General features: G+C 45.3%; 5 protein-coding genes across 12 annotated transcripts in view; 4 read left to right on the forward strand and 1 right to left on the reverse strand.

The window, feature by feature from the left end:
* Positions 1 to 949: 949 nt before the first annotated feature.
* LOC117901380 (cullin-3-A) lies at positions 950 to 6,192 on the forward strand. 3 transcript variants are annotated; one of them, XM_034812106.1, is made up of 11 exons: positions 950 to 1,091; positions 1,849 to 2,109; positions 3,122 to 3,505; positions 3,572 to 4,333; positions 4,403 to 4,573; positions 4,641 to 4,811; positions 4,875 to 4,989; positions 5,051 to 5,193; positions 5,249 to 5,472; positions 5,530 to 5,668; positions 5,737 to 6,192. In XM_034812106.1, exons 2-11 carry the CDS (start codon positions 2,050 to 2,052, stop codon positions 5,887 to 5,889), a joined length of 2,322 nt encoding a protein of 773 aa, XP_034667997.1. In that variant the 5' UTR covers positions 950 to 1,091; positions 1,849 to 2,049; the 3' UTR covers positions 5,890 to 6,192. The 3 variants fall into 3 exon arrangements, with proteins under 3 accessions (XP_034667997.1, XP_034667998.1, XP_034667996.1); XM_034812107.1 differs by lacking the exon at positions 950 to 1,091 and adding an exon at positions 1,172 to 1,376; XM_034812105.1 differs by lacking the exons at positions 950 to 1,091; positions 1,849 to 2,109 and adding an exon at positions 2,333 to 3,044.
* A 1,876-nt stretch (positions 6,193 to 8,068) lies between these two features.
* LOC117901379 (zinc finger protein 853) lies at positions 8,069 to 15,555 on the forward strand. 4 transcript variants are annotated; one of them, XM_034812100.1, is made up of 12 exons: positions 8,069 to 8,995; positions 9,057 to 9,392; positions 9,634 to 9,792; positions 10,068 to 10,325; positions 10,382 to 10,616; positions 10,691 to 10,779; positions 10,959 to 11,093; positions 14,078 to 14,234; positions 14,285 to 14,490; positions 14,552 to 14,820; positions 14,886 to 15,186; positions 15,242 to 15,555. In XM_034812100.1, exons 1-12 carry the CDS (start codon positions 8,663 to 8,665, stop codon positions 15,422 to 15,424), a joined length of 2,661 nt encoding a protein of 886 aa, XP_034667991.1. In that variant the 5' UTR covers positions 8,069 to 8,662; the 3' UTR covers positions 15,425 to 15,555. The 4 variants fall into 4 exon arrangements, with proteins under 4 accessions (XP_034667991.1, XP_034667992.1, XP_034667993.1 ...); XM_034812101.1 differs by lacking the exon at positions 15,242 to 15,555 and having other exon boundaries at positions 14,864 to 15,026; XM_034812102.1 differs by lacking the exons at positions 14,078 to 14,234; positions 14,285 to 14,490; positions 14,552 to 14,820; positions 14,886 to 15,186; positions 15,242 to 15,555 and adding an exon at positions 11,153 to 11,503 and having other exon boundaries at positions 8,070 to 8,995.
* Positions 15,493 to 16,244, reverse strand: LOC117901382 (protein UXT). The gene is made up of 2 exons (XM_034812109.1): positions 16,089 to 16,244; positions 15,493 to 16,039 (listed from the first exon to the last, which is right to left on the reverse strand). The coding sequence occupies exons 1-2, from the start codon at positions 16,133 to 16,135 to the stop codon at positions 15,589 to 15,591; spliced, it is 498 nt and encodes a 165-aa protein (XP_034668000.1). The 5' UTR covers positions 16,136 to 16,244; the 3' UTR covers positions 15,493 to 15,588.
* Positions 16,245 to 16,470: 226 nt separating this feature from the next.
* Positions 16,471 to 17,196, forward strand: LOC117901384. The gene is made up of 2 exons (XM_034812110.1): positions 16,471 to 16,604; positions 16,669 to 17,196. Exon 2 carries the CDS (start codon positions 16,677 to 16,679, stop codon positions 16,956 to 16,958), a length of 282 nt encoding a protein of 93 aa, XP_034668001.1. The 5' UTR covers positions 16,471 to 16,604; positions 16,669 to 16,676; the 3' UTR covers positions 16,959 to 17,196.
* Positions 17,197 to 24,677: 7,481 nt separating this feature from the next.
* LOC117901378 (protein spire) overlaps positions 24,678 to 27,013 on the forward strand; it is a 41,008-nt gene continuing 38,672 nt past the window's right edge. For 2 of the 3 annotated variants that reach the window (XM_034812094.1, XM_034812095.1), the window contains exon 1: positions 24,678 to 26,057. In XM_034812094.1, the coding sequence (XP_034667985.1) occupies positions 25,433 to 26,057 (625 nt within the window). In that variant the 5' untranslated portion in view covers positions 24,678 to 25,432. The remainder of the gene's footprint in view (positions 26,058 to 27,013) is intronic. The other variant, XM_034812096.1, reaches the window with a different exon arrangement.

A 27,013-nucleotide genomic window follows, 5' to 3' on the forward strand; every position in this document is an offset into this window, starting at 1 on the left:
TTAGCTATGATTCGTAAAAAGCGCTTTAAAATGTACTCAAATTTCGGAAGGCTTTCCAAAATACGGTTTTACCAAACACAAATTATTTGTTATTAATTTACTTTCCTATAAGTGTATCACTCCCATATCAGTTACAAAATCCTTTAATTATTATGGGTATCCTGGTTCAGCTCGATTTAAAACTCTAAAATTGCCGCCAAAGTTCCTAAAATTAAAAAAAAACGTAGCCGCTACATTAATCTTTACAAGATAACATTTTACATCATGTCAATACACGTAATTGACATGAGTTACATACATTCAAATCGACGGACACTTCTGGAACTAACAATTTAGCTGCATACACTAACAAGGTGGCTGCTGTGCATTTGTTTATTTATTTTGTATTGATTTCAAATCAAATATATTAATCCGGTGTGATGAAGAGGTAAAATAAATTTTAAATTACTTCTAGTTGGATATTGACAGCATTAAGTTCACCTGTTGCTCTGTTTGCAAGGTGGAATGTAGAACACATTTATAATTCGGGCTAAAACTACCATCAAATACGAATATCATACGGCTGCAATATGTTTTTAATTATAGTAGATGCGTAGCCACCTTAAATAAATATTTTTTCAATTTTGTGGAGTTCTTTGAGTATTGAGTTCGAGATGTTCATATGAGTATAGATAGAAAACTAATGAAAAGGGTAGGAGCATGTCGTTCTAAAATAAAGTCATTATTAATATTTGAATATCATTGAACTTCTGGAAAATTGATTGATAAGTCCGATAAAATTATAGTTTTAGCGCAGAGACTCCTAAATAACTTGTAATATCAAATAGAACATCAAAATCGAGGAAAATAATGTAAGATTCACGGTATATTTACAGTATATTTTGAAAATGCAAGTGTATATTTTGGTATATTTCCGGGGTCTGTCGGTATATTTTATCGATAATTCCGCGGTCACACTGGATTGCAATAAACAACGTTAAAAGAGCAAATGAAGTAAAACAAAAATTAAAAGTTAGCATGAATAGGTGAAACTAATCGAGAAAAGTAATATTCGAGTGAGCACCAAGAGCAACGCCGCTTAGAAAGCAGAGGTACAACAACTCTTTCACACACACGCACACGAACACAGTGGGAGAGAGAAACAGACACTCTCACGCTCTGACACACTCGGCCCGTATTTTCCATGACAAAGTGAAATAGAAAAAAAACTATAGAAAAACATCAGGAAAGTTAGTGAAAATGTAAAAGGACTTTCTTTTGCATATAGTGATTTGTTTAAAGTTGCGTATTGTGCCAGAAGCACGAGTTCCATTGCTGGGCCTCCATTTTCAGCTGCCTGCATCGCACGCACATACATAACAATTATTTGTCGCCGTGTGAGTTTTTCTGTTTCTTCTTCGTTTCGCTTCATTCCGCCTTCTGCCGCTGTTCGCGGAGAGAGAGATCCACAAGACACAAGAAAAGGAATATATGGGGTATAGTGTGGATACATCGATATGCTGCAACAAAGGAAGTGCTGATGTCGATCCGCCTTGGATCGTCGGACTGGCATGTTTTAAGGCGTCATGCGAGCAGCCGCGGGGGAAAGGTATTGCGAATAAGGCGCCTCTCTAAATAGACGCACCCATGCACATTCGAATAGTGACACCCTAACATTTTGGGCGGAATGTAGAAGTGAACTCATGGTCCGGTCGTTACCAGCTCTTGTGGGCTTCCCACAGCTGTCTTGTATAGTAGATACATTATGTACCTTGAACCAAAAACATATGTTTAACCCTTATAATTATTTAAAGCAATTTTGGTGATAAGACTGCAAGATATTAACACGAGATTACGTTTTGCCCATAGAAGTACTAAAGATTGTCCAACGATTCACGAGATTGACGTCTGCATAGAAGCCGCTTGTATCGCCGCATCTGCCAACGCCCGCCCGCCCCCGCATTCGTTGATTGGGCGAGCGCCGAGCGTACAGAGCTACTGCAGCAGCTCACCTGCTCCAGAGATCGGAATACAGATAAAGTGGAAAAGCAGTGTCGTCGCCTACAAATCATGAATCTAAGGGGAAATCCTCCCAAGAAGGAGGGAAAAATGCGCATACGCGCCTTTCCGGTAAGTCAAAACAGAACCAAAATCTACCCACACAGGAATTCACTTTCAAAAAAAGAAGAGGCACAATTTTTCGATCAGAAAATGGCACAATCCCAGCAGTCCGTTGCTAACTGGTCTTGCCAGACTTCCAGTCACCGTAACACCTTACACCCCTACACCTGCTGACAATTTCGTTCGAAATTCTGTCAGGCAAAAATTAGAACAAAAAAACAATTTTAGTTGTGACTCGTGTTCCAGCGTAGTTTATACGAAAAATTAAGTTCCTACCGGACGCACAGCGAAAGATTGTGCATGAGGAAAACAGGGTGAGAGGCTGGCAAAGAACTCTGCGCGGCTCGTTAGACCATTCGTTGAATGTTGAAGAAGTCGTCATCATTAGGTCGACAGATAGAAGCCGCTTCCGCACGGCACAAGCGGGCGAGGAGCAACGCGGCGTTCAACCACAGCGGCGGGAACCGCAACAGCAGGATTTGGAACGGGACAACATTGCCGGCGAGCACCACGGCACCCGTTGGCGCTACAGCTCGCGACTGCCACCTCCAATGCACAGGCGGGATCCCCGACTGCAGCCGCCGGAACCTCTGAACAATCTAAACAGTAATGGCCGTTACCACAGCCGCATTGCTGCTGGCTCCAATAACATCCAAGTGAACATTGGAGAAGGCGGCGGCGGCAATGCAGCAAATGATGCAGTTAACCGAGCTCATCGTACCAATGCAGGACACCGTCACGTTCGTGTCCTCAATATAGCTGCGCCGCATCCTCAGTCCGTGCATTTTCTGCAGCCAAGCCTTTCAAACAGCAGCAGAATCAACCGATCACCGGCTCAGGCAGCACCTGTTTCGCCCCACGAGAGTGCAGGCGTTTCGCATTTGAAGGAAATCGAATACAAGCATCCGCTCTGGCTGCCAGAGTACAAGCGCAGAGCCTTCAACGTTAGCCTATAACACAATAACCTCGAAAAGAACCATGGGAAAGTCATATCTAATCGACTCTGTAATCTATTTTGCAGGCATCAATGGACGAAAAATACGTGGAGACAATTTGGGCGAGCCTGAAGAATGCCATCCAGGAGATACAGAAGAAGAACAACTCGGGCCTGTCCTTCGAGCAACTGTATCGAAATGCCTACAACATGGTGCTCCACAAGCACGGCAATCGATTGTACTACGGACTTAGAGAAGTCGTCTCCGAGCACCTCGAGCTTAAAGTGCGCCAAGAGGTGCTGGAGAGCCTGCACAGCAATTTCCTACCCAAGCTGAACCAAGCCTGGACAGACCACCAGACTTCGATGGTGATGATACGCGACATACTCATGTATATGGACAGAGTTTATGTGCAGCAGCGGGAAGTGGACAATGTATATAATCTGGGATTGATTCTATTCAGAGATCAAGTGAGGAACCACTACTTAAAACTTGAAATATCTTGTGACCGTGTGCTAAATATTTTCGTTTCGCAGGTTGTTCGCCATTCGGAAATACAGAAGGCTCTGCGCGAGAAACTGCTGGGCATGGTCATGGAAGAGCGGCATGGCGAGGCCATCAACCATTTGGCCATTAAGAATGCCTGCACCATGCTCATTACGCTGGGCATTAACTCGCGCACTGTCTACGAGGAGGACTTTGAGAAGCCCTTCCTGGCACAGTCTGCTGCCTTCTACAAATTTGAATCGCAAAACTTTCTTGCCGAGAACAACGCTGGCGTTTACATCAAGAAAGTGGAGGCACGCATCACCGAAGAGTCGTCGCGGGCTGCTCTTTATCTGGACAAGGACACGGAGCCACGTATTGTGAGAGTGGTGGAGGAAGAATTGATCAAGAAACACATGAGGCCGATCGTTGAAATGGAGAACTCTGGCGTGGTGTACATGATCAAGAACTCGAAGACCGAGGACCTGGCTTGCACATACAAACTGTTTTCACGCTTGAAGGAGGAGGGTCTCAAGGTGATAGCCGACACAATGTCGGCATATCTGCGCGAACAGGGACGCATGCTGGTCAAGGAGGAGGAAAATGGAAACACAAATCCCATAACATTTGTGCAAAACCTCCTCGATCTCAAAGATCGCTTCGATCAGTTTCTCGTGCACTCATTTAGCAACGATCGCATTTTCAAGAATGTCATCTCATCTGATTTCGAGCATTTCCTTAACTTGAACAACAAATCCCCGGAGTATTTGTCGCTCTTCATCGATGACAAACTGAAAAAAGGCGGCAAGGGTGTGAGTATTTAAAGCAGTCTACATTTTCTGTTCAACTTAATAGCCGCAACATTCCCATTCCTTCCACAGATGAGCGAGCAGGAAATCGAATCCATTTTGGACAAGACAATGGTGCTGTTCCGGTTCCTGCTGGAGAAGGATGTCTTCGAGCGCTATTACAAGACACATCTGGCCAAGCGATTGCTGCTCAATAAATCAGTCTCAGATGATTTCGAAAAGAACATGATATCCAAACTAAAGGTTCGCAAGCTCTAACCACCTGCCGATTCATTAATTAATGCATTTATTTTTTTCCCTCCCCTTGCAGACTGAATGCGGCTGCCAATTTACCTCAAAGCTCGAGGGTATGTTCAAGGATATGTCCGTTTCCAACACGATAATGGATGAGTTCAAGAACTATGTAAATAACAACAACCTTTCTTTGGTGGGTGTCGAGCTGACGGTACGCATACTAACCACTGGATTCTGGCCCACTCAGGTAAGTGTGTTGCTGAGCTGTCTCACATCTCATGCTCTAAATCTCATGCCCGATCTCTAACAGACAGCGACACCCAACTGCAACATACCTATAGCGCCACGCGAAGCCTTTGAGATATTCAAGAGCTTTTATCTAAACAAGCATTCGGGACGCCAGCTGACGTTACAACCGCAAATGGGTAAGCCATAACTCGAAGGTCATTCCGTGAGCATTTCTAACCATATCTTGAACCCTTCTAGGAACCTCCTACATCAATGCTGTGTTCTATGGTCGCAAAGCTGCCGACAGCGACAAGGACAAAGATGCACCCAGCTCTAGTTCAGCCGGATGCACTGTGCCCACGACAACGCGCAAGCATATTCTGCAAGTGTCCACCTACCAGGTAAGATTTACTAAGAAATACAGCTATTATGTATTAATTTATTGCTTCGCTGCAGATGTGTGTTTTGCTTCTGTTCAACAATCGCGATGTCCTCACCTACGACGACATTCAACAAGAGACAGACATACCCGGAAGAGAGCTGGTCAGAGCTCTCCAATCGCTGTCAATGGGCAAGCCAGCGCAGCGTTTGCTTGTGCGAAATTCCAAAACGAAAACAAAGGAAATTGAGCCCACGGATGAGTTCTATGTGAATGACGCTTTTGTGTCAAAGTTCCACAGGTAAGTTGGTGGTCTAGAAGCAAGCTAAACAGGATACGATTCTAAACTATTTTGCAGAGTAAAGATACAAACAGTGGCCGCCAAGGGCGAATCAGAGCCAGAGCGCAAGGAGACGCGCGGCAAGGTGGACGAGGACCGAAAGCACGAAATCGAAGCAGCCATTGTACGCATTATGAAGGCGCGCAAGCGAATGGCTGTGAGTATATAAAAGCTTCTTTTATTTTGAATATATATGCTAACGCGTTCGTCTTGAATGATTTTTAGCACAATTTGCTCGTTTCGGATGTGACGACGCAGCTGAAGTCGCGGTTCTTGCCCTCGCCCGTGTTCATCAAGAAGCGCATAGAAGGCCTCATCGAACGAGAATACCTACAGCGATCACCAGAGGACCGAAAGGTTTACATTTACTTGGCTTAAGCTGGTACAGGCAGGATCCAGATCATACTCATCAGTAGATTGCAACAATTTCGGCCATCAGGAGAGCAAGCACCCAGCAAGGCAGGCACCCAAATCACAGCTGTAATACTATTTTTGACCAAGAATTACATGACTTCCTCCCAGAGTTATCGAAAGAAGCGACCCAACAAATCATTTATTATTCTCTTTTGAAACATTTTGTATGCCTGTCACATTCAAAATTGAACAGTTTAACATTGCTTTTGAGAATGGCAAGTCCCTCAGAAACCTAACTATTAACCCTAATATAATTCTATAAGCATTGTTTTTGGTCATTTTCTTTCGCGGATAACACACGATGTATAGCAATAAGTCCGAACCTACACACACACTGCACCCTCCTCATGCACTACTTCATAGACGCATCAAACCACACAAGATCGTACCGTACGCAAAGCAACATAAGGAAGTAATGCATAATGCAAGGCCTAACTTTAAGCAGAGAAACCACAACAAAGGATATACAAGAGAAGCACTCTAAGGAAAGAAAAGTAATATTAATAATTATACATATAGCTAAAGTAATAAATTTATAAATGAATTATTAATTATAGTGAGCGTTTGATGTACATTTCTATGTCTGCCCAAAGCAAAATTCCCTTGCAAATATATTCAAACAACGTTTTGAGATTCATGTGAACAGAATGAAAAGATTTTAAAGATTATTACATATATCCATTATCCCATCTTTTTGTTTGGAATTTCCAACGAATGCCCAAAAGTAAATGTATTGTATGAAGAGAAGTAATTATGATAATCTGTATGAAAGTTGTTTTATCTATTAGTTGATACATACAAACATACATACATATGTACATATGTATATGAACATGTACGCATACATATGCAGAACATGTTTATTTCAGAAGATTTGTATTAAGTAGAACACGCAGGATGATGCATTTTGAATGGGACAAAAACGAAAAAAAAAAAACAATTGAACACCGAACAAACAAACGCGATCTTAAATCTGTACATACATTTTTGTTCTTCTTACTCATGAAAAATATATTATATATGAAATAAAACGTGTATGAGCGTTAAAATTTACAATTTGTTGTCTATCTTTGAGTAGCAATTAAAGCACAGATTGGTATTAGGATAGTCTGGCGGTTATGGTTCTTTAAATCCAAATATCAGTAGATACAGCAGAAACTTGAGTGATTTTATGTATTATTAGATGGTGGTATTATACATAGATATATCGAAGGGTTCAAAGCAGAAGAGGCTGCTCCTAGAATGTTATTTTGTAACTCATTTACTCTTTGATTAAATTTTTCGAAAGATTTGCTTCGCTCAGATGGCGTTTGTAGGGGGAGTGAAGCATGAATTGACGCAAGAGATCATTTCTAAATACTAAAGACTTGTTTGCCACTAGGTTTGTCTGTTGTAATTCAGATGGTATATCATAATGATTCTCCAGCTTCCACTTCTTAGGAATATTGGCATTTCAGATGTCCCACGAGGGTAATTAGCACCGAAAAGATCTACGTAATTTGTTCGAATGCAGTACCTGACCTGCATTTATTCTTTCGGCGGTTGTGCAACAAATTTAAGTTCACTTTCGAGTTACATATTCATACATACATATTTACATATTTTTCTACATTTTCCCTACCAGCACTGTGCAAACAGGCTTATCGAGAAAGGCAAATTGACAAATAAATTGGTTATACGAAGATGTAGCCATAGAGAAGTAACACCACCACGAGAACTGTAGACCACAGAGCCGCAACCGCAATTTTTGGTAAATATCAATGATTTGCATGTTCCCCTCACGCGAAACAGAAAGTTTGCTTTGCTAAGTTTTTTGGTAAATACTCGTACCGAGTGGGGTTGTTCGGGCGATGATCCGAATCGATCCGACGCACTGATAAGCTGCGGAGCCATAGAGAGCGGCTACACGAGAGCGTGGAGAGCGAAGTAACTCACACATGGTACATCAATGTAAGGTGCTCCTCTCCCACCTTCGCTTTGTCTAAAGTTGCTCTAGACTAGGTTTGTTGATTAACTAAAACTAAGTACGAGTCGAGTCGGTCTGTTTCGTAGGAGACCCGCTCTGAAATGAAATGGATCACCCTGCGTAAATGCACCTTGCCCCGCACTGAGACACGCTCAGTGTGCGAACTCAATCAGTCTACCTGAAAAATACCTGTGTGGCGAACGCGTGTGCGGGGAATGAAATACTCGTCGCACAGCACAGCACAGCACAGCGGCAAAGGCAGCAAAAGGAAAACCAGAACCAGAAAAATATACTCACAAATAAACAAAAACTACTTGCTACGTCAGAAGACCGCAAACAAAAGATATGAACGCAACGCAGCCGAGCTGTAGCTGCCGTTGCCGCTGACGTCGCTGCCCAAGGTTCGTCTGGGCGGCGCTCTGGCGAATCGGATACTATAGTAGTATTACTTTTCAGAGCAGAGCAGAGCAGAGCTTTTTCTTAACGTTTCGCGTTTCGCGATTCTCTGTGCTGATTTGCGTGCGTGTGGAGTCGTGCGGTCGTCGTGGAGCTGACCTTAGGAGCGGAAAACTGCACCTGAATCTCGCCCATCAGCAGTGCCTTGAGATTCCCGCTCTCGAAGTGAACGTTTGATTTCGAAACTGGAAAAAAACACTCCCCCAGCACATGTACACTTCTCCGTATTCCATTGAGAGAGTTATACAACTAGGCCAGCCACATAAAATTTTGAATTTTACGTGAAACGGACGAGGACACCGCAATCGTTGAAACATGAGCGACAAACGTGGATTCGTCTTGGACGCAAAGTCCATGGGACTGTCCAATCCGGAGAAGCCCACAACCACGGGAAAGCAGAAATGCCACAATTTTGCACACGAGAACACAGAGAAAGCTGGGAAAGCGGGCGACCGCGACTTCCACTCCACGTGCAATGTGATCTCTGAGCCCTTACCCACGGAGCACTTTCGCCAGCTGGTGGACGAATTGCCGAATTTACCCGATGAGGCGTTCCAGATGAACCTAAAGCTGAACAAGGAATTCCTAAGACGGCTGGCGGACATCGACAGCCTTGACTCTCAGAATTCTCAGGGCGGAGATTCAATGGTGAGGCGTTAGAAAATAAAAGTGTTCCGCGCAACGCCTCAATATCCAATATTTCTTGCAGAGCATCACACAAAAGGTGCGTCTGGTGACTTACCAAGAGTGGGTGGAGTTCCTACTGCATTCCAACAGCGTCATATTCAGCAACATTTCGGAACTTGAAAATGCGACGTACGGAAAGGTCATGGCCTGCATGCAGTCGGTCAAGGGGGAGCAACAGCATACGCTGGACGACTACCGCAAGCAGCGCAAGGATCTCTGCACAATTGTAAAGTTCCTACAGGATGCCTACTACAAGGGCGTTTGGGATACGACTAATATGTCACTGGAGACAATGACTGTCAACCAGCTGCTGGGATTACCCCGCGAGCAGCGTCATCCGCAGAGCGAGAGCGAAAAGGTAGGATATAGAGCAGGTTCCAACTTTGTTTCACTCACTCGGTGTGTACTCCTCCATAGAGCAATAGCGAATGCGCCGAGTGCTGCTGTAATCCCTCCGACAGTCCCCCATCTTCCCCTTGAAGATATCCCCTATTTGATGATGTTCTTTAAATTGTTCTAATAAATTTAAGATCTAATTGTTCTAAGCTTTGTTTTCATTCACTCGTTCACTCGATTTGAATCCGATTTCCTCCTTGCAGATGGCGGAATGCATGAAATCTCTGGTCAACGAAATGGCCTCCAAGCACGATGAGGTTTGCCATTTAAAGTCCCAGCTCTGTGCTCTGGATGAAGTGGTCCAAACGGCCAGGCAGAAGCTTATCCTGAAGGACCAATGCATTGCCCAACTCAATCAGCAGGTAAGTGAACTGTCACAGAGACTGTGACTTTACTTTTAGACTACTCGAACATTTTCTTATCAACTAAAATCCACTTAATCGAATACTTTGATCAACCTTCATTTCGGTTTTAAGTCTGTTTTCGTTTTTTTTGATACGTAGAAAATTTCAAATGACTTCTGAATTCACACAAAACAAAACAGAACACAACAACATACAATACACAATAAATACAAAAATATAAAGATTTAAAAATGAAGTCAATTAATGAATTGTTGCCAATTGCGTGTGACCAGCTGCAGCAGATCAAGGAGTGCCTTGCGAACGTGCCACAGCCTTCGCCGTGTTACGAGGCGCCAAAGGAAGAAGTGCAGATCGGAGATATGGTAGCTTCCTGCTTTCTGGAAAGCCTCTGTCTGAAAGATAGGGAGGAGAGCAAAATTCTGAAGACACTTGATACCGAACTCAATGAACTGCTGGAGCTGCACGGTAGACACGAAGTTAAGTGCATGGAGGCCTGCCGGAATCGCCTTTACGGCTTTTTCGAGAAGTTTGTAAGTAATCTTTCACGAGTTATCGCTCTTATTGCTACTTTGAGTTTCTTTTGTAGAGCAAAGAACTCGTTGAAGCCACCAGAAATCTGGAAAATGTCCGTAGCCAGCTGAGAGCGCTTCGAGACGATGTGAATAAGCCCGGCTCTGATGCCTACAGCACGCCGATAAGTTTGGTTGGTCCGGATCCGGATGGAACGTCACTTGAGTCTTTGCGACAGCAGCTGCAGGCCTACAATAATGCCACAAAGGAAATGCTCGGCAATTACCTACAACTGGTTACCGAAAACAATGGTGAGTTTTTTTTAATGTCTAATTCATGGTTTTTGTCTTACTAACTTCCTGACTGCCTTGTTGCAACATTTCAGATTTACACTCCCAGCTTAAAGCGAAAAGTTTAACAAACACCAGGAGCACAGATATTATCAAGGGTATAGCCGATAAGCTGGTGGAGATGGTGAGTTAATTGGGTGTTCCAATTGATAAATATTCCTGTTCTATCTATGAGAACTTTCGTTCACAAAATGGGGGATTGATTGGTGCAAAGTTTCATTAAAATACACCAAGAAATTTGATTTTTGATTCATTGTCGTATATTCATGCCTCACGGACCATAATTTCTTTCCTTCCATGCAGGGCTTTCAAGAAATCACGTACAAAGAAATATATGAAACAGACTCAACGCACAATCCATTCTGTGCAGTCCTCAATGAATTATACGATAACATAAAAGACAACAACTCCTTGGAGGAGCAGCTGCTGGTAAAAACTGTAAGTGTCTCATGGCCTCGACTGCCAAAGCAATAGTTAATTATTATTATTAAATGCAGCAAATCGACACAAAAACTCCAACCCATACAGCAGGGCGCGTCAAAGACAAACCTGCAGAAGTAACAAAATCGAAACAATCTTCGAAAACCACAGCGAAAGCTTCAACGGCAAAGCCGGCAACAAAGTCCCGAAGTTCCAAGTAACTGGGTCCCTTGTTGACACTTCGAAACAATTGACTTAAGCCTAGTTATGTACAATTTAAGATTGGTTAAGTTTCCGCTTTGAGTTACAATTTTCTCGTTACTCGTTACTCGCGTAGTTCAGCAAAAGTTTTAAGTGTATTTATCGTGGAAAGGAAAGTTCTTCCCGCCAAAAAGCAAAGCGATTGACTTGTAAAATAAACCCATAAGTAAGGTCTTGTTTATACGTGTACATCAATTGGTCGCTGTACTGGGGAAGGAGCAGGGAGGAAACGAAAGCTTTATCAAACCATCACTGCAATCTGAACTATATCTGAACTTTAGCAAGTACGAGTACATACAATTCCCCTCGACACACTTGGAAATATCCAAAATGTGGTAAATGGTTACAGCCAGACGTGCACCTCCTTGGCACCTCCTCCCTGGTACTTATGTTTGTATCCAGGCTGGAATATGACAACAGTCCTCTGATTTATTTACCGCTATATATATTTTGTATGAGCCAAAAGTAAAAGATTTCATTTCACGGGCCCCCCGCGCGGTTGCTGTCTACATGCGACAAATACAAATCGCTTGCGAATGTGTTTATTGAGGAGACTCCACAATAAGTTCATCTGGAACGTGCCACCTTCCTTCATTCTCCTTCTCCGTTTCCGTCTACAATCGGAAATAGGTTTCGTGTTATTTATTTACCCACAATCGACACGCGAGGCAGGCGACCAGTGATATGCATATCGATGAGTGGAGGGACGACCAGAGATGCTCGTGAAGTTCGTGAGTCTCACGAGTCGCTCGGGCCCAATCTGAAAGAAAGGGAACATTTGATCCTTTTCGGAGAAAGAAAGCGAACATAAGGACAGGAATGAATCTTTGAATGTTTCCCAACCCAACCAATTACCACTGGCTAAAACTCAAGGATCCACAACTGGCAAACAGCTCAGATCCAACGGTGAACCCTCCCTCACGTGATCATCTCTATTAGCAGTCAGCGACGGCAGAATAAACGCTGCTCCGGAAATAGTCGAGGAGTCGTCCGTCGGCACTTGGAAGCTCAGTTCATATCAGAGTCCCGTCATCCGTCGTTCGTTGCTGTTTATTCGGTTGAAACAAGTCCACAAAAGGCACCAGGATTCTCGTCTAATACGAAGTCCCGCGCCGCTAAACAAACACGTAAAACAGACAATTTACGAGCCTTAATTAGTTACCTTCGCCCTCGCTGTTCCCCACCCACTCACCGACAGTTTTGTATTCAAGCTTGCAGGTGGCAAAGCGCGCGTAAACGAATGCCGCGAAGTGTTTCAACCTGAACTGGTGGCAACGTGGACACGTGGCAACGGGGAGAGCGTGCAATTAGCCCAAAAGTTTTTGACAGCCAAACAGGCGATACTGATACAAACGTCGGAAAAAGTTGGGCCAAAGTGTAAATTGTTTTCGAGTGGCGGGAAAAGTGCAAATGTGCAACCAACGGAACTAAAAGGTGTCGAAAAACCAATTGCAGGATAACTTTTGATGGGACTGCAGATGGAACTGCAACTCGGAGGGGAACCCAACAAAATCATAACAATTCATTGCCCCCAAGCCAAGTCGTTTGTCTAAATCGATTTTCACATTCCTTAAGCTATCATATTCAGCAGGATCGCTCGCTACGGTTACTGTTTACTCCCTCGGCTCCTACTCCACCATAATTTGCCTTTAAAAGTGTTTTAAGTGCGCGTAGCCACGCTTCCCCTCCGCCAATCCAACACATGCAGACAGACAGACTGACAGACTGACTGACGTCTCAGTTCAACGATAATTCCCTGGCAGCCGAGGCAGCTTTATTTTCAAATCGTGTCAAACAGTCGGGCGAGGCCAGGGGCGGAATAAATATAATAATGTCTATAAAACTACAGACAACCTTCGAGGGGAGCTCCGACTCCGACTCACTGCTTGGATGTTTGACTGTTTGACTCGTGTTGCCCGAAGTGCCAAAGAAACGGAACTTTGAAACCCGAAACCTTGCCACCTACCAAGCGCTAGGAAACTTTCTCTACAAAAAGAGTGTGTGTGAGAGGGAGGGAATGCTGAGGAGTGTGGAGGAGGAAAGGCAGAGTCAATCAATTCGATTTGGTTTTATTTTCGTGACAAAGTTTTAATAGCAATATTATTGAAATGAAATGAAACGGTAATGAAGCCAAAATTCGTCCACCGAGACGATATGTATTTTTGGATCTGTGCAATATGACACCGACACGAAACGAAAGTTGCAACACCACAGGTCACACGACTCCGAAAACAATTTAAAGTAAACAGCAACAAGAAACCCCGTACACAACTGTCTGAGAGCTCGGACATAAGTTCCAGGTTTCGGAGTGCACTCCGAAAATTTGCCATGGTAAGCCCTAGCACAGCGCCAGTGTCCCATTCTCCATTTCCCCTTATCGTGTACTCCAGACGGACGAGGCTGCGGACTGTCCACATCGACAGGAGCTTGAGCACACGCTACTTCGCTGCCAAACACAATCGGAGATCTTGCAGGCCACGCGGGACAACTACCTGAGCATAATCGATGAGTTCAAGCGGGACCTTGAGGAGCTGACAGAGCAAGTAGAGCAGCAGCAGCAGCAGCAGCAACAGCCACCAGAATCAGAGCTTGAGGAACCGCCCGGGATCAACAACGAACTAGAGATACAAGTTGGCCATCAAACAAACACACACAAACACAAGAACACAATAGCTCAAGACTGCACTCTGCCTTCATTTCTTAAACGCTTCTTTAATCCGTGTCCCTGTTTTCCATCCCAGAACCAGCGTTTGGCCTGCCAGATAAGCTGCCTGCAGGAGAAGCTAGAAGATCGTGATGCCCAAGTGTCCGAGCTGCAGGGCATGATACACAGCTACTCCGACTTCAGTGATCACCAACGACTCAAGGAGGAGATTTACAGCCTCAAGCAGACACACAGTTAGTGGCGAGACGATAGTTAGTCCGAAAACTAATCGCTTCCATTGCAGGTGCACAGCAACACAAGTTGCGTGAGCTGACCACGTTGCTCAAGAGTCGTGAAGAGCTGCGCGCGGAACTCTGCAAAGAGCACGAGGAACTTGAGAGGAATTACGAGGATCAGTGCAAGGAGCTAAAAAAGTCGAAAAAGCGCCAGCAGTGCCTAGAGGAGTCAGTCTCTCAGGGCGAGATGGTGCTGGAGGAGGTCACAGTAGAGGTAGGAAAACGATTCTCAAACTCCATATGAAATATTTCCACTAACAAGTCGTTTTTTCCAGCGCAATCTGTTGCGGGAGGAGATCATGGCGCTAAAAGAGAAGGAGGCCACAGCCGCAGGACGCGAGCGGGCGCTTGGCGATCAGTTGAACTTCACCGAAAAGGAGCTGAACAATGCCCGGCGGGTTATACAAAACTTGCAGGACCACTTGAAACAGGGCAAGCAAAAGCATCGCGAGGTCGTCGAGCAGCTGGAGGTGGCCAACAACACAATGAACCAGCAGCTGCGGGAATTCGAGGGCGAGTGCCAGCGGATGAGGGGAAAGCTGAAGTAAGTATGCCGTCTGGATGGATGTACATCAATCTAAGAGCAGATTCCGTGTGGACTCCTGACAGGCAGCAGGCGGACGTAAACCAACAGCAGGAGGAGATCATCAGTTCGTTTCGGCAGTGGAAGGACGCACAGATTCGGGCGGACGAGGCAAGGCGGCGGTGCGAGAAACGGGCAGAGGAGCACATCAGTCTGCTCGTGGAGGAGAATCAGACACTGGTCCATGAGTACAGGGCACTGCACCGGGACCATTCCCTACTGGAAGCCGAAATACAAAGAGTCAAGCAGGCCATCCAACGCACCACCACATCCCCTCAAACGACGTCGCCGGACTGTGCCCGCGTGGCCCCACATATGGGCGACGAAGTGAGTTGAGCGATGGCTGAATTCTGCCCAAATCAACTAAATATTTTTCACACAGCAAATGTCTGCACGTCTGCGCAGTCTGGCCAATACATCGCAGCGTCTTGCCATCCACTCCAAAATGCTCATTGACCAGACGAGTTTGCGGAAAGGCGCGCAGCAGGAGCAGGAAAATCCATCCCTGTCACGGAACACACAATCCTCGGATAGCCCATTGCACGAACAGCATCCGAATCCCTAGTCCATTTCAGTTTCAGTTAAATCTCATCTACCATTCGGCCAACTTTGTTTACATTAAATTTTGCGTATATTGTAAATTGTCTCTGCAATTTGTAGTTGAAATGAAGTATGCTGTGTGCTGGTGTAAAACTATCTACATATTAAACCTACCCGAGCGGCGCTTGCTCACTGGCGCGCCTCCTGCTGCATCAGCTTCTCCCGCTCGCCTATCGCCAGCAGAGACATCTTGATCTGCGTCCGCTTCTTAATGCTCTCATCGCGTAGCACGTCCGCCTCTTTGGTGAGTATCTTAATGCGCACGTCGCTGAAGTGCTCCGCCTCCGGCATGCTCATCTCCAGGAACACGTCCTTGCCCACGTTCACCAGAATTTTGTCCATTTGCGTGACGCGCGCCTGCATGAACACGTTGCTGCCAATGTTCACTTGCGTCTTGTATCCCTCCGGCAGGTGGGCGTCGAATGTCTGCAGGGTGTTCTTCAGCTGGACAAACTCCATGATTTCCTGGTTGTATTGCCCGATCCAGTCCTCCAGCTCCCTCAGGTCACGTTTCAGAACTTCGTTGATGAACTCTTCAATCTGCGTGATGCGCGCTTGGTGTGTGTCGCTCTGGGGGCCACTGCAAATGTGATATTAGTAACCCGCAGATTTTCTTGGGGTTTACTTACCCTTGCTTGCGCTCGTAGGCAACGTCTCCTGTGGACTTTTCATTCATTTTCGCATATTTTTGTTTATTATTGTTTGAAACAGATATTTGTTAGAGCTGAGCTGACTACCTATCGATGCAATTTGGTTCACTATCGATAGTTGTCGCTGTCGAATAATGCAATTATTTATAAGTTTATAAGTTACAAGCAAACAACCAGAATATTGTTAATTTAAATTGTTGCGTTTTTATTTCAATCTGCAAAGAAGGAACGAACAACTTTGCGGCACTATCGATATTTTGCAAAACCATACTGCGGTATCAGCTGATGCCCCACCGCTTTCCAGCACTGCTAATGTTGGGCGGGAAAGCAAAGTCTAATTTGTTAATAAATCCACTCGTCCAAACTGTTTCCTGGTCTCCTGTCTCATCATCGTCAAATGGCAGTAGGCCTGGACCCTGTTGGAAACTGTCAGTTCAGCTTTCAGTTCGTTTACAGTCTCATTTTCACTTTTCGACGGCAGACGACAGCAGCTGTGTAAGTTTTTTGCTTAAATTATTGAAATATTTTCTGTGCTTGCCTCACGGCTTTCTTTGCACAGAGTTCGCCATGAGTTTTCCTTTGATGCGGCAACTGCTGCTACCCAAAAAGTCGGGACCCGTGACACAAGTGCGTCACCATGCCCCAATTGCGGGTCCACCACGATTCCCCATGTCGCCCGGCAAGAAGTTGATTTTGGGCGGCGGCTCACTGCTGGTCATGATGATCATTCCCTTCTGGGCACTCTTTCAAATTCCACGTTGGTCCAAGCTGCACAACGGCATCGTGGAGGAGGAGGAATCCGCGCCGGCTGAGGAGGATCCTTCGTCAACGAAGGATGAAAAAAACTAAATGTCGACACTTGGGACTTGATGTCCCTCCACACGTTGTAAACTTTTAAACGGTGACTTCTGAGGAGAGACTCTTTTACTGGGATCCAACCTCTACACACCCACTAACTGTACACTCACACAAGAAACAAAAGTACATGAAAAGTGTAACATTTCCAGCGTACAAATTGCAGTCAACGCTCAGCAACAGCGTGCCATGTAGAGCGATGTTAATAAAGCGCGCAGATCTTTCGTCTTAATAAGATTTTAGCTAGCTGCAGGAAAGAGCTAGCCATAAGCAGTACACGTTTTCAATCTACAAATTGCAAATAGAGTTAAGAAAATGTTTATTAAGGACCTCTCCTACCCCTAGTGACTGCAACAAGCAACCACAACCATTGTCCACAGCCAATTAGCCTCTGCAAACGCCTCGTCCGCCCAGCGACGCTTTTTAGCCTGCGGCTGCCACAAGTCTAAGCATTTTCCACGGTTGCCAGCCAGCCCACAAATCAAAAACTGAAAAACCAACAAAACTAAACGAAAACAAAACGAATCCGAAAACCCAAAAAGCAAAGTGCCAACTTTCATTAAAAGTATTTCTGCGCTCATTGCCAGTGCAAGGCATTGCATTGCATTCAATTGTGGATGTTCGCTTTGTTGGGTTTGTTAGTCCCAGCCACAGACACAGCCGCAGCCACAGCTCAGACTTAGCCTTAGCCTTAGCCTGCGACTTTGACCAAGACAACAAGCCAACAAGCCACCATCCACCATTCAGTATCCAGCGGGCAGCAGCCAGCAGTCAGCAGCCTCCCGTGGTCTGGGCCTTGTCGGATCCGATCCTCATGATCTACAACACGGCGTGACCTTCTTCGCCTTGCAGGCGGCGGCGGCCCATGGGACAGAAAAGAGTTTGGAAAAAGTAAAAATCGTCGAAGGAAAGTGAATTTCTTTTTAAGCAAATCAACTGGCCACGCCCGCCTGTGTCCCCTCCTCGAGCTAGACTGGGAGATTCACAGATTTTTTTTGGAGAAATTTCATGTGCCATTAAACTGGTTCTGTCAGCCAGGGGACTGTCGATCGGTGCCGCACTCCTTGCAGGCAGTCGAACGTCGACGAGCGTGGGTCGACGACAACGTGGCGCCCTTTAAGTGATTTTTAGATATTTTTCCAAGCAACAAATGAAAGTTTTCCACGACAAATCAACAGCCTCTGAGTAGCTTTAGCTAGCAACCAAATCGGAGTCGCTGCTGCGTTTTGGCAGGAGCCAACATGCCCGAGCTGCAAGGCAAAAACTTATAGGGAACGATCCCCAACTGAATCGTGTGAATGAGGCATGCACCCCGCCATGCAGCTGCCCCTCGCCCACCTGCACATAAATGTGCTTACATTTTATTTATGCCCAGGCCATTGAAAACTGATTTCTTGCCGGCAAGGAAGCTGCCTTCCTCGTGGGCGTTGCACGTTGCACGTTGGCGGTGCTCTGATCGGCACTTGTTGCACTTGCCACACGTTGCGTTGCGTCAGTTTAGTGTGTCAGAAGCCGCAAGAAGAAAGTTGCCCGGCCTGGCATTGATCCGGTTTGCTGGTCGGTCGGTCGACAGGTTCGTTGTTCCTGCGCAGGAGCGCGGGGTGCAGCTTGGGGCCAACATTTTACTTTCTGCTGCCACGAAAAATCGTCGTCCACTTTCGGTCGCAATTAATTATGCGGCGGGAGCTGAAAATGAAAGTGCGCCTGCCGCTTGCAGCCGATTCAAGTACTCCAACAGGGACGGGACCGATCTGGTCTGTTCTCACTCTCTCTTTCCATCCTCTCTTTGGTGGGGTCCGACGCTTTCCAAGTCGTCGCTTGGTTCCCATCATTAGACGCCCAGCGACTCTATTCCTTGCTCGGGAAGTGAGAACATTGTGGCGAGATCTTCATTATCGCAGTCGTAGTCCAAGTCGGTGTCGCCCCATAAAGAATTTGCTTTATGGCCAGCGGCCGCCCCGCAGCCCGGTGGTCACTTTGTTTACGATTGTATGACCGCAGATCGTGGCTCGATCCTCGCTGATTTGTCGCCTCCCCAGACCGCGGACTTTAAGTTTTCTCTGAATCATAAAAAAGCGTCGCCCCAACCTGTTGTCGGCACCTGTGAGCCGCCTGGGCTGGGCTGTGTCCCGCGACTGTGTGTTTTTCGTTAATGCCAATGGCCAATGGGATGAGCAGCGTGTGGGGGGGGCAGCCAATACTTATAGAAAGATTCTGGACAGGAGCAACGAAAGTCACTGCGGAATAAACAGCAAATAAGCTGGAAATAATTATAAATTACACCAAAATTATAAGATCAACTTTAAAGTTCATAAATTAATTGTAAACAAATAAATATGGCTTAGTTTTTTAATTGTTTTTTACTGAAAAACAAACAAATATTGCTCCTGTGCTAGATAATAATTTTTGAGACATTTATTTACGCATCCACGATGCGAAGTTTCCAAGTTTTAGATGAATAAAAAGAGGGTAAAAGTCTTCGAATCTCAATTGAATCATCAGATCAAGACAACAATTTCTATTATGTCCACCCACACGACTTGTGTTTCCACCATCCAAAAAGGGAACACCCCAGCCCAGCGTCTGACTTGAATTTATTGGTGGACTGTCAACACGCCAACCTCCCGGCGCTGTTGGGCCATTTGTTCCCATGAACAAATTGCGGTTGCGCGCTAATAAAAATTAAGCGCCATCCAATAAAAAGCGTAGACAGTTCTGTAAATAAATAAGAGGAAAGCCCACACACCAAAACACACATCAAAAACGAAGGCCAAGAGGCCGGGAAAACGGCAATCGATCGACCGACGACACGACACGATCAGCGGTTCCATTTGATCTACATGGCAGGGAGGTGCTTTGGGGGTGCTGTGACCCCGTCAGCCGTCAGCCAACAATGCGATATGGAAAACTGTGGCATGTTTTCCCAACATCAGAGCTCATAATCGTTTAGGACGAGGCTGGGATCGCAGCTCGTAGACTGCAAGTCTGAGCAAAAATAGTTCCAGACACAAATTATATTAATGGGCTCCACTGGGCGAGGAGTTGGAGTTGAAGTTGGAGCAGAGTGTGGCATTTTGTCTCTGCACGAATCACGTTTTAGAAATTGCATGGCAAAATGATCAACGAACTACGAAGTACGAGTACCACGGACTAAATGTGCCCCATCGGAGGCACTCGAAGCTAGAGAGAGAGAGAGAGGGAGAGAGAGACAATCTCTTTGTCTGTCAGGGCTTTTTGCGCAAGTTCTGGCAAAATGAAAAGCTTTTGGGCAGGCACTAAGTGGCACTTAGTTTCAATACGTTGCCCTACCGTTTAAATGGAGTTACCGGCGCGGAGTTACCTGGAATAATTACGTGAACACAAAATTGGAGCGCAGCTAGGAATCGTTCTGCGATTTGTGTGCGATTTCCATTCCTACCATTAGTACGGGTAATTCTTCGCTGCTTTCACTGGGCATGCCAAATCGCAAGCTTCTATTCGGCCCTGCCTGCCTGCCTTTTGTCTCTTGTCACGTCTACTTGAGCACGGCCTTTTCTCTGCGTCTGCGTCTTCCGATACATTTAAGCCGCTGAAAAATGTGTTTTATAGCAAACAAAAATAATGCGTATTGTGGTAATTGAAGTGGATTCTGCCATTGCCCCCCAATGGAAATAGAAAATAGCTCGGAGACACTCTGCTCGTGGCTTCCGGGGGGGTTTTGCTTTCTGGGTTAGCTGGTCTGGTATTTGGCACTTGGGTCAATGTGCCACATGTGGTACACGAGAGGTGTGATGAGTAATGGGTGTCAAGATGGCAGAAACTGTCTCTCAATTACAGATGGTTACAGTAATAGCTCGTGGGATCAGCATCTAGGGAAAGTTCACAAATGAAGCCACCAGCTTGCTTATATTTATTTAGAATTTTCCCTTAGGAATCACCAATTAGCTCTCCGAATGTACACATTATGAAACCTAATTCTAAACATTCTCATGCCTCTGGGAAGGAGCTCCGGAACCCATTAAATCATGCACAAAATTCTCACACTCGGAAACAGAAATCAAAACAATAATGAAGACATGAAAAAATTGATTACACCGATGTGAGGAGCTAGAAGAACGAACACGTACGATAATCATAACTCTGGGCACCCTTTTCACACCGTTTTTCCCCCAGAGTTCGAGTTTCTCCTGCCTTTGTGCGCTCTTGAACTGCAGCTGGGGGCTACGCCTGCTCTGAGCCCTAATTGCATCACGTTTTTAGAGCAGCCCCACCTGGGGGGGCACACACAAATGCCGACAGAATATTACACAATTGTAGACTGACTGCAGGGACACAGAAATAACAACGCTAATAGCAACAACAATAACGGAGAGGAAAGAAATATAATGCACATTAGCTGCCATGATTTCCACACGTGAGCTAAGATCAGCCCTGAGCGGTGGACTCCAACTCGAAACTTCATCTTCGTCACCGACTCTGACGGCTGGAGGGAACGTCTGACTGGCAGGTTTTGATCATTTTCTTTAATGAACGCTACGCGGTAGCTGTGACAACAATAACCATTTCGGAAGAATGCAACTCGCAGCTAGAAGACATTTAATTACACTCACAAGGGGTTGGGAATGGTTTCAGGCATTTTCCTTATACTTCCAGCTACTGAAGTCAAATCAAATCAGTGCCTGACAGCTGCTATATTGTTGATACTTTAACCCATGTTTAATTTAAATTTTTAACTGCATTTATGACACAGCGAAGCAACCCTCCATAAGGGCGTTGCAGCCACAGCCGCAGATATTCATTATTATCCATTTTCTATTTTGCCACTTGATGAGTGCTTTGGTGGCTTCCTCGAAACTTGTGTACTTTATGCAATTTTGTGAGCAAAGTGTCAGGCGCAACGAAGCGTTGCATCCTCTGCAGCAACAGCTACAACGTTGCAGCACCATGTGGCAATCGCACGCAGTCTGCAGCCAAATTGGGATAGACCTCGTCTGAGGCGACTTACACTTGCGTCTGGCACAGATTCGGCAAACTTTATGCCGTAGAATCTGACTGAGTAGAAGCCTGCATTTAACGGGGTGGAGATCGAGCCCTATACGAAACGGATGCACGTTTCCGGTATGAGTGGAGGGAGACGCCGCGCCGTTGCATGACACACAAAGCACGGAGCCACACGCCCACACCCCCACTCGATCATGCTAGACAGCTGAAAGTCCAAAAGCGAATTGCGAGCTTGGAGCGGGTTCTGGTTCGGACAACGACTGGAGCCAACCGCGCGACAAATGTACATAAGTATACATACATATATGTACATATGTATATGTATTAATGTACATAGTATGTATATATGTATATAAAATTGACCAAAAATGCTACGCTTGGTTGCACCGCACAGATAGAACAGCCGCCAACAACGCCGGGAAGGTGCGCGAGTTTCGACCATTCAATTACTTCTACTGAAGTCGTTCGAAAAAGTCAGAATTTATATAGAAGAAACTTTGAAAGCTGTCACCAGAGAACCTCTATGCATTTAGAATAAATGTATAAATATTCATTATATATTTTTATACATATTCTAAATAGTTGAAGTATTTATTTAAATGGGTCATTGAAATTTAAAGTTTAAGCTCCAAATTTCAGCGGAGATTTAATTCTAGATAATGATAATATTTAGCATGAAGCATGGAGAGCTCACAGCCAATAAATGTTGAATGTAAAATGAGGACAACATTTGTTCGATAATGTTTTACAATCTGTATTGGCCATTGAAAACCGGAAATATCGAATGAATGTGCTCCAGTTTACGGGTCATCATAGCTTCGAGTACATCTAGTCTCATTGTGTGCGGGTTGCCTTGTCTTTGGCATGCATTTCGTGTGTTCGAATTATGAATGATTCATGGCAGTCAAGTTCTCATATTGTTCAAGAACAAAGACAGCAGCAATGGCGATTGGCCGGTTGTGGGTTGAAGTTCGCCGGCGCGGCGGCTATTGAACCCCGCTCGGAACTTGACCAGGTGCCCGTTTGGCGGAGTATTATTTTCTATAGAAATTAAATCCAATGCAAATGGTGGCTGGCTAATTAATTCATTAGCCATTGGCACATAAAAATTGCCATATCTGCGGATGGTGATTGTCGATGGTGCACCAACGGCTTCTGCATGATGCTGATGCTGATGCTGGTGTCGTCATCGTCGCTGTCAGGGGACATGCGTGGCCAGCTGCACGTTGCTACCTAGTTGAGGACACACTTTTTATGGCTATTCGATGATTACGTGGGCCCGGAGCGGTCTCGGGCTCTTCGGCAGCAGTTGCTGCCAATTAATAAAATGCACGTACAGAGAGAAATGCATTTTGTTTGTGTTTTACTTTTTATTAACGCGCAAAAACAAGTCGTTAAAGTTTACCGCAGATGCCTGATTCCCGATACCCAGTGATGGTGATGCTGTAATACCCATAACACTGTATGCAAATCTTCCCCCAACAAACAAGTCGGCATGGCATTGATATAAAGTTTCAATTTACGGCTCATATATCATAACTTGGTCGGCCGTACTTATGGGGCTTATTATCTCGTAAAAATGCGACTGAGATCCCTTACAAATGATGCTGGGATGGTTGATGTTGCGCGGTTTTCCAATGTCCCCAAGGACCTTGAAATGATGACCCAACTTGGGCCAACTTATACCCATTCTAGAAGTAACCATTGTCTGAGAAATAATTTGGTGCATTTAATTAGATAATTTTTCCATCAGATTTGTTGAAAAAAAATTAGTTCTCCCCATGAAATAATAATATGTAAGACAATCGCTTAAACTCCTTTAACCTCTTGTTAGACCCACCATGGTGGACGGATCTTTGACATTTGAACATATATTTTGCTCAAATTAAGTGCACAGCTCAATGTTTTTCTTAATAACCCCTAAAAATAGCCCAAGTGTAATCAACTACAAGCACCAACTCGTATCTAATTATCCGCACAGTTAATAACCTGGCCATTTCCGCCAGTCCCAAAGAGTTTTTACAACCTTATGGCGACAGTGGCCCAGAGAGCAGCTGCTCCGCTCAGCGGACTTCGTCTGACCTTAACACGAATCGCTCTTGGAATCGGCGAATCAAAATATTAAGACCCCCCAGCACCAAACAGAAACAGAATGAAAAGTCTAAAGCAAAGACAGGCAAATGCTCTTATCAGCTGAACGAAGCGAAGCGCAAACACAACGAAAACCGGAATCAAAATAGAAATGCAAAGAGAGGAGAGAGAGAGTGAGTGAGAGAGCGAACAGCTGAGCGGACAATTGTTGAATCAAGTGTTGCCAGCTTAGCTCTTTTCTCACTAGATCTAGCGGCTTGCAATTGCCATATGCGGAGTATATTATGTAAGGGAGGAATATAATTGCAGGCTTACACGCAGGTGCAGTAGACAATTTGTTTGACGGTAATACATTAAATCAATTAACACATATTTTCACTACTCCAGCGTTTCTTTTTAGCGGCCATTAAAAATGTTTTAGCTATTTCTAGCTTTTTTCAATCGCTTGTTTACCTGTCCCGTAGAGTTGCCATCACTGGTTGTATTTGAAACATGTTTTCCAAGCCAAGCGGCTTTTTCTCTCTCCCTATCGCTCTCTGCTGTCTCTCTCTTGCTCTCTCTCTCTCTCTCTCTCTCGTCTTTGGTCTTTGGCTCCGTATGTGCTTTTGGTTCTGCGGCGCGCTTGTTTAAAATTTTTCTCTCAACCGAGCGGACACGGTAAGCGGATCGGCGACAGCGACTGCGTTTACTCAAATTATTTAAACATGCACTTGACATAAAATTCAGAGTGATTTTCTGATTAAAAGAATGTAAACAAATATTAGTGCGCGTGATATTGTTTAGCAGCTGATGAAAAATTAAAATAATTAAACAAATAGTTACTCAGCTCAGTGTTGTGAAATTCAAAACAGGAGAAGCAAAGCGGCTAAAATAAGCCAGAGCAACGCTAAGCAAAGCAAAGCAAAGTAAAAGAAAAGTGCCGCAAAGAGCAATAGGCAAACATAACGGCAACCGTGCAAAGTGCATAAAAACGTGACGACAGCGCCCCAGCATATGTAGTTCTTGTGCTCTGCGCTCTGCTTTTCAATTTCGTTTTCGTCTAGTATTCCTTTTTGTGTTACTCGTAATCTAAAATAATAAGTGTTCTGTGTCTGATTTGACAAGCACACACACACCGTACCCGTACCCGTAATATTTTTGTGTGTCAATTGTTTGTGAGAGAAAATCAATTTCTGTGTGTCCCATATCTGTTCAGTGTTACCCCGAACAACAGTAGGATAATCGCGTACTTACTCGACCTACAACCTGCCAACCTGCGACCTGCCATCGATCGTGTGGAGCCGCAGCAATTCCGGGCTAAGCCAGAGCAGAGCAATCTCCTTATATGTGGAGGGGTGCAGGAGAGACTTGGACCGTTGCATCCGAACCAGAGTCTGGATAGGCAACCCGAGCGAGCCATGACGGAGCATCACATGGACGTGCACGCCGACGCGACGCAGAGTGCATCCGAGTCCAAGGCCATGGCTGCGCCCAAGGCCAAGTTCTCGGAGGCCGAGGAGGGTTTCCTCTCCACCTCGCCGGACAGTGCCAACGGCGACAGTGCCCAGCAGGCCCATACCCATACCCTTACTCACACTCACACCATCTCACACGCGCACTCCAAAGGAGCTGCCAAAACTCAAAATGGAAACGGCGGCCTGGAGCCTGGCGGCAGTCGCCAGCTGCTTCGGCAGGCCTTCCACCAGTGCTCGTGTCCGGAGCAGTGCGTCACCCTGAACAACATACTGGACTCATTCAAGGCGCCGCTCTCCGAGGACCAGGCCTGGGCCCTCATCTACCAGTTCGCCTCCCTCTACTACAAGGTGGCTGCCCAGGCCCACAAGTCGGGCGGGGACTACGAGGCCGACCTGCCCACCCGCTTCGAGCTGCACTTCCACCGCGATGGCAGCGTGCACTTCTCTGGCGCGGAGCGGCTGCCAGAGCTCGTGGAATCCCAGGAGCAAGAAGAGGTCCAGCAGAAGCAGCCGCAAATGGATGACAGTGCCACCAGCAGCGTGGACAGCAATGCAGCCATTGAGAGAGGTAAGCGAAATAGTTCTTGGGGTGGGGAAAAAAACACTAAAGAGAGCTTCTCGCTTGAAAGTTTGGAATATTTCAGAGAAATTGGAGAGCAACAATTGAGTTTATTTTGATTGAGTTTATTTCGCTCTGTTGATTCCTATACAAATTATATTTCTTATCTGATTTTTGCATTTAAATGTGTACATAGAATCCCTCAGCTGATCAGCATGTATTGGGTTTACATGGTACATATTTACACAGTTTGGATGATTAATTTCATATACTGAAAGCCGGGAACATGCGAGTTTGTGAACCTTTAATGATTGGAAATTATTTATTTAAATATAAAATGTAAAATGAAAGGAAAACCCGAAGCAGAAAAGGTTAAAAAGAGGATAAAAGTTTGACCAACATTTTATTTGACGGAATTGAGAATGAGAATATTTCTATTTTTTCCGCTGCTCTAAGATGTGCCTTTCCTTTTACAACTCTTCCAACAGAGGCTAGAGGTCAGCCCCGAAGTACTTGTGCACAGGCTTGGGACTAGCTTTGACCAGGGGGAACCGGTTAACCGGGAACCGGGGGTCTCTCTCTCTTTCTCTCTCTGGCCAGCAAACGCTTTCATTTTCACTTAATCAGCTACAGTTAGCTTCTTTCTTTTTCTGGGGCCATTTATTTTCGGACAGTGGCCTGTGATGTGCGTTTCCGTGTGCCATCCATCTGGCATGGGCATGGCATTGGCATCTTTCCACCGCTTTCCAAACAAACAACCCACACAACGGATCCAATGATGACCTCTGCATTTAAGTTATGCAGCCCGCTTTGATTGAGGTTTTTCTCCAGTCCGCTTCTCCGTCTGATTGCGTGTTGTCTTGGGAAAGTGTAAACGGCGACTCCCATGAAGAAGGTCCCATCCACATCTGTCTAGCTATGCTCGTAGATGTCTGTTTTTCACTTTCTTTTGTGGCTGGTGTTGT

The sequence above is a fragment of the Drosophila subobscura genome, chromosome U, assembly GCF_008121235.1.
Source record: "Drosophila subobscura isolate 14011-0131.10 chromosome U, UCBerk_Dsub_1.0, whole genome shotgun sequence".
Lineage (NCBI taxonomy): Eukaryota > Metazoa > Arthropoda > Insecta > Diptera > Drosophilidae > Drosophila > Drosophila subobscura.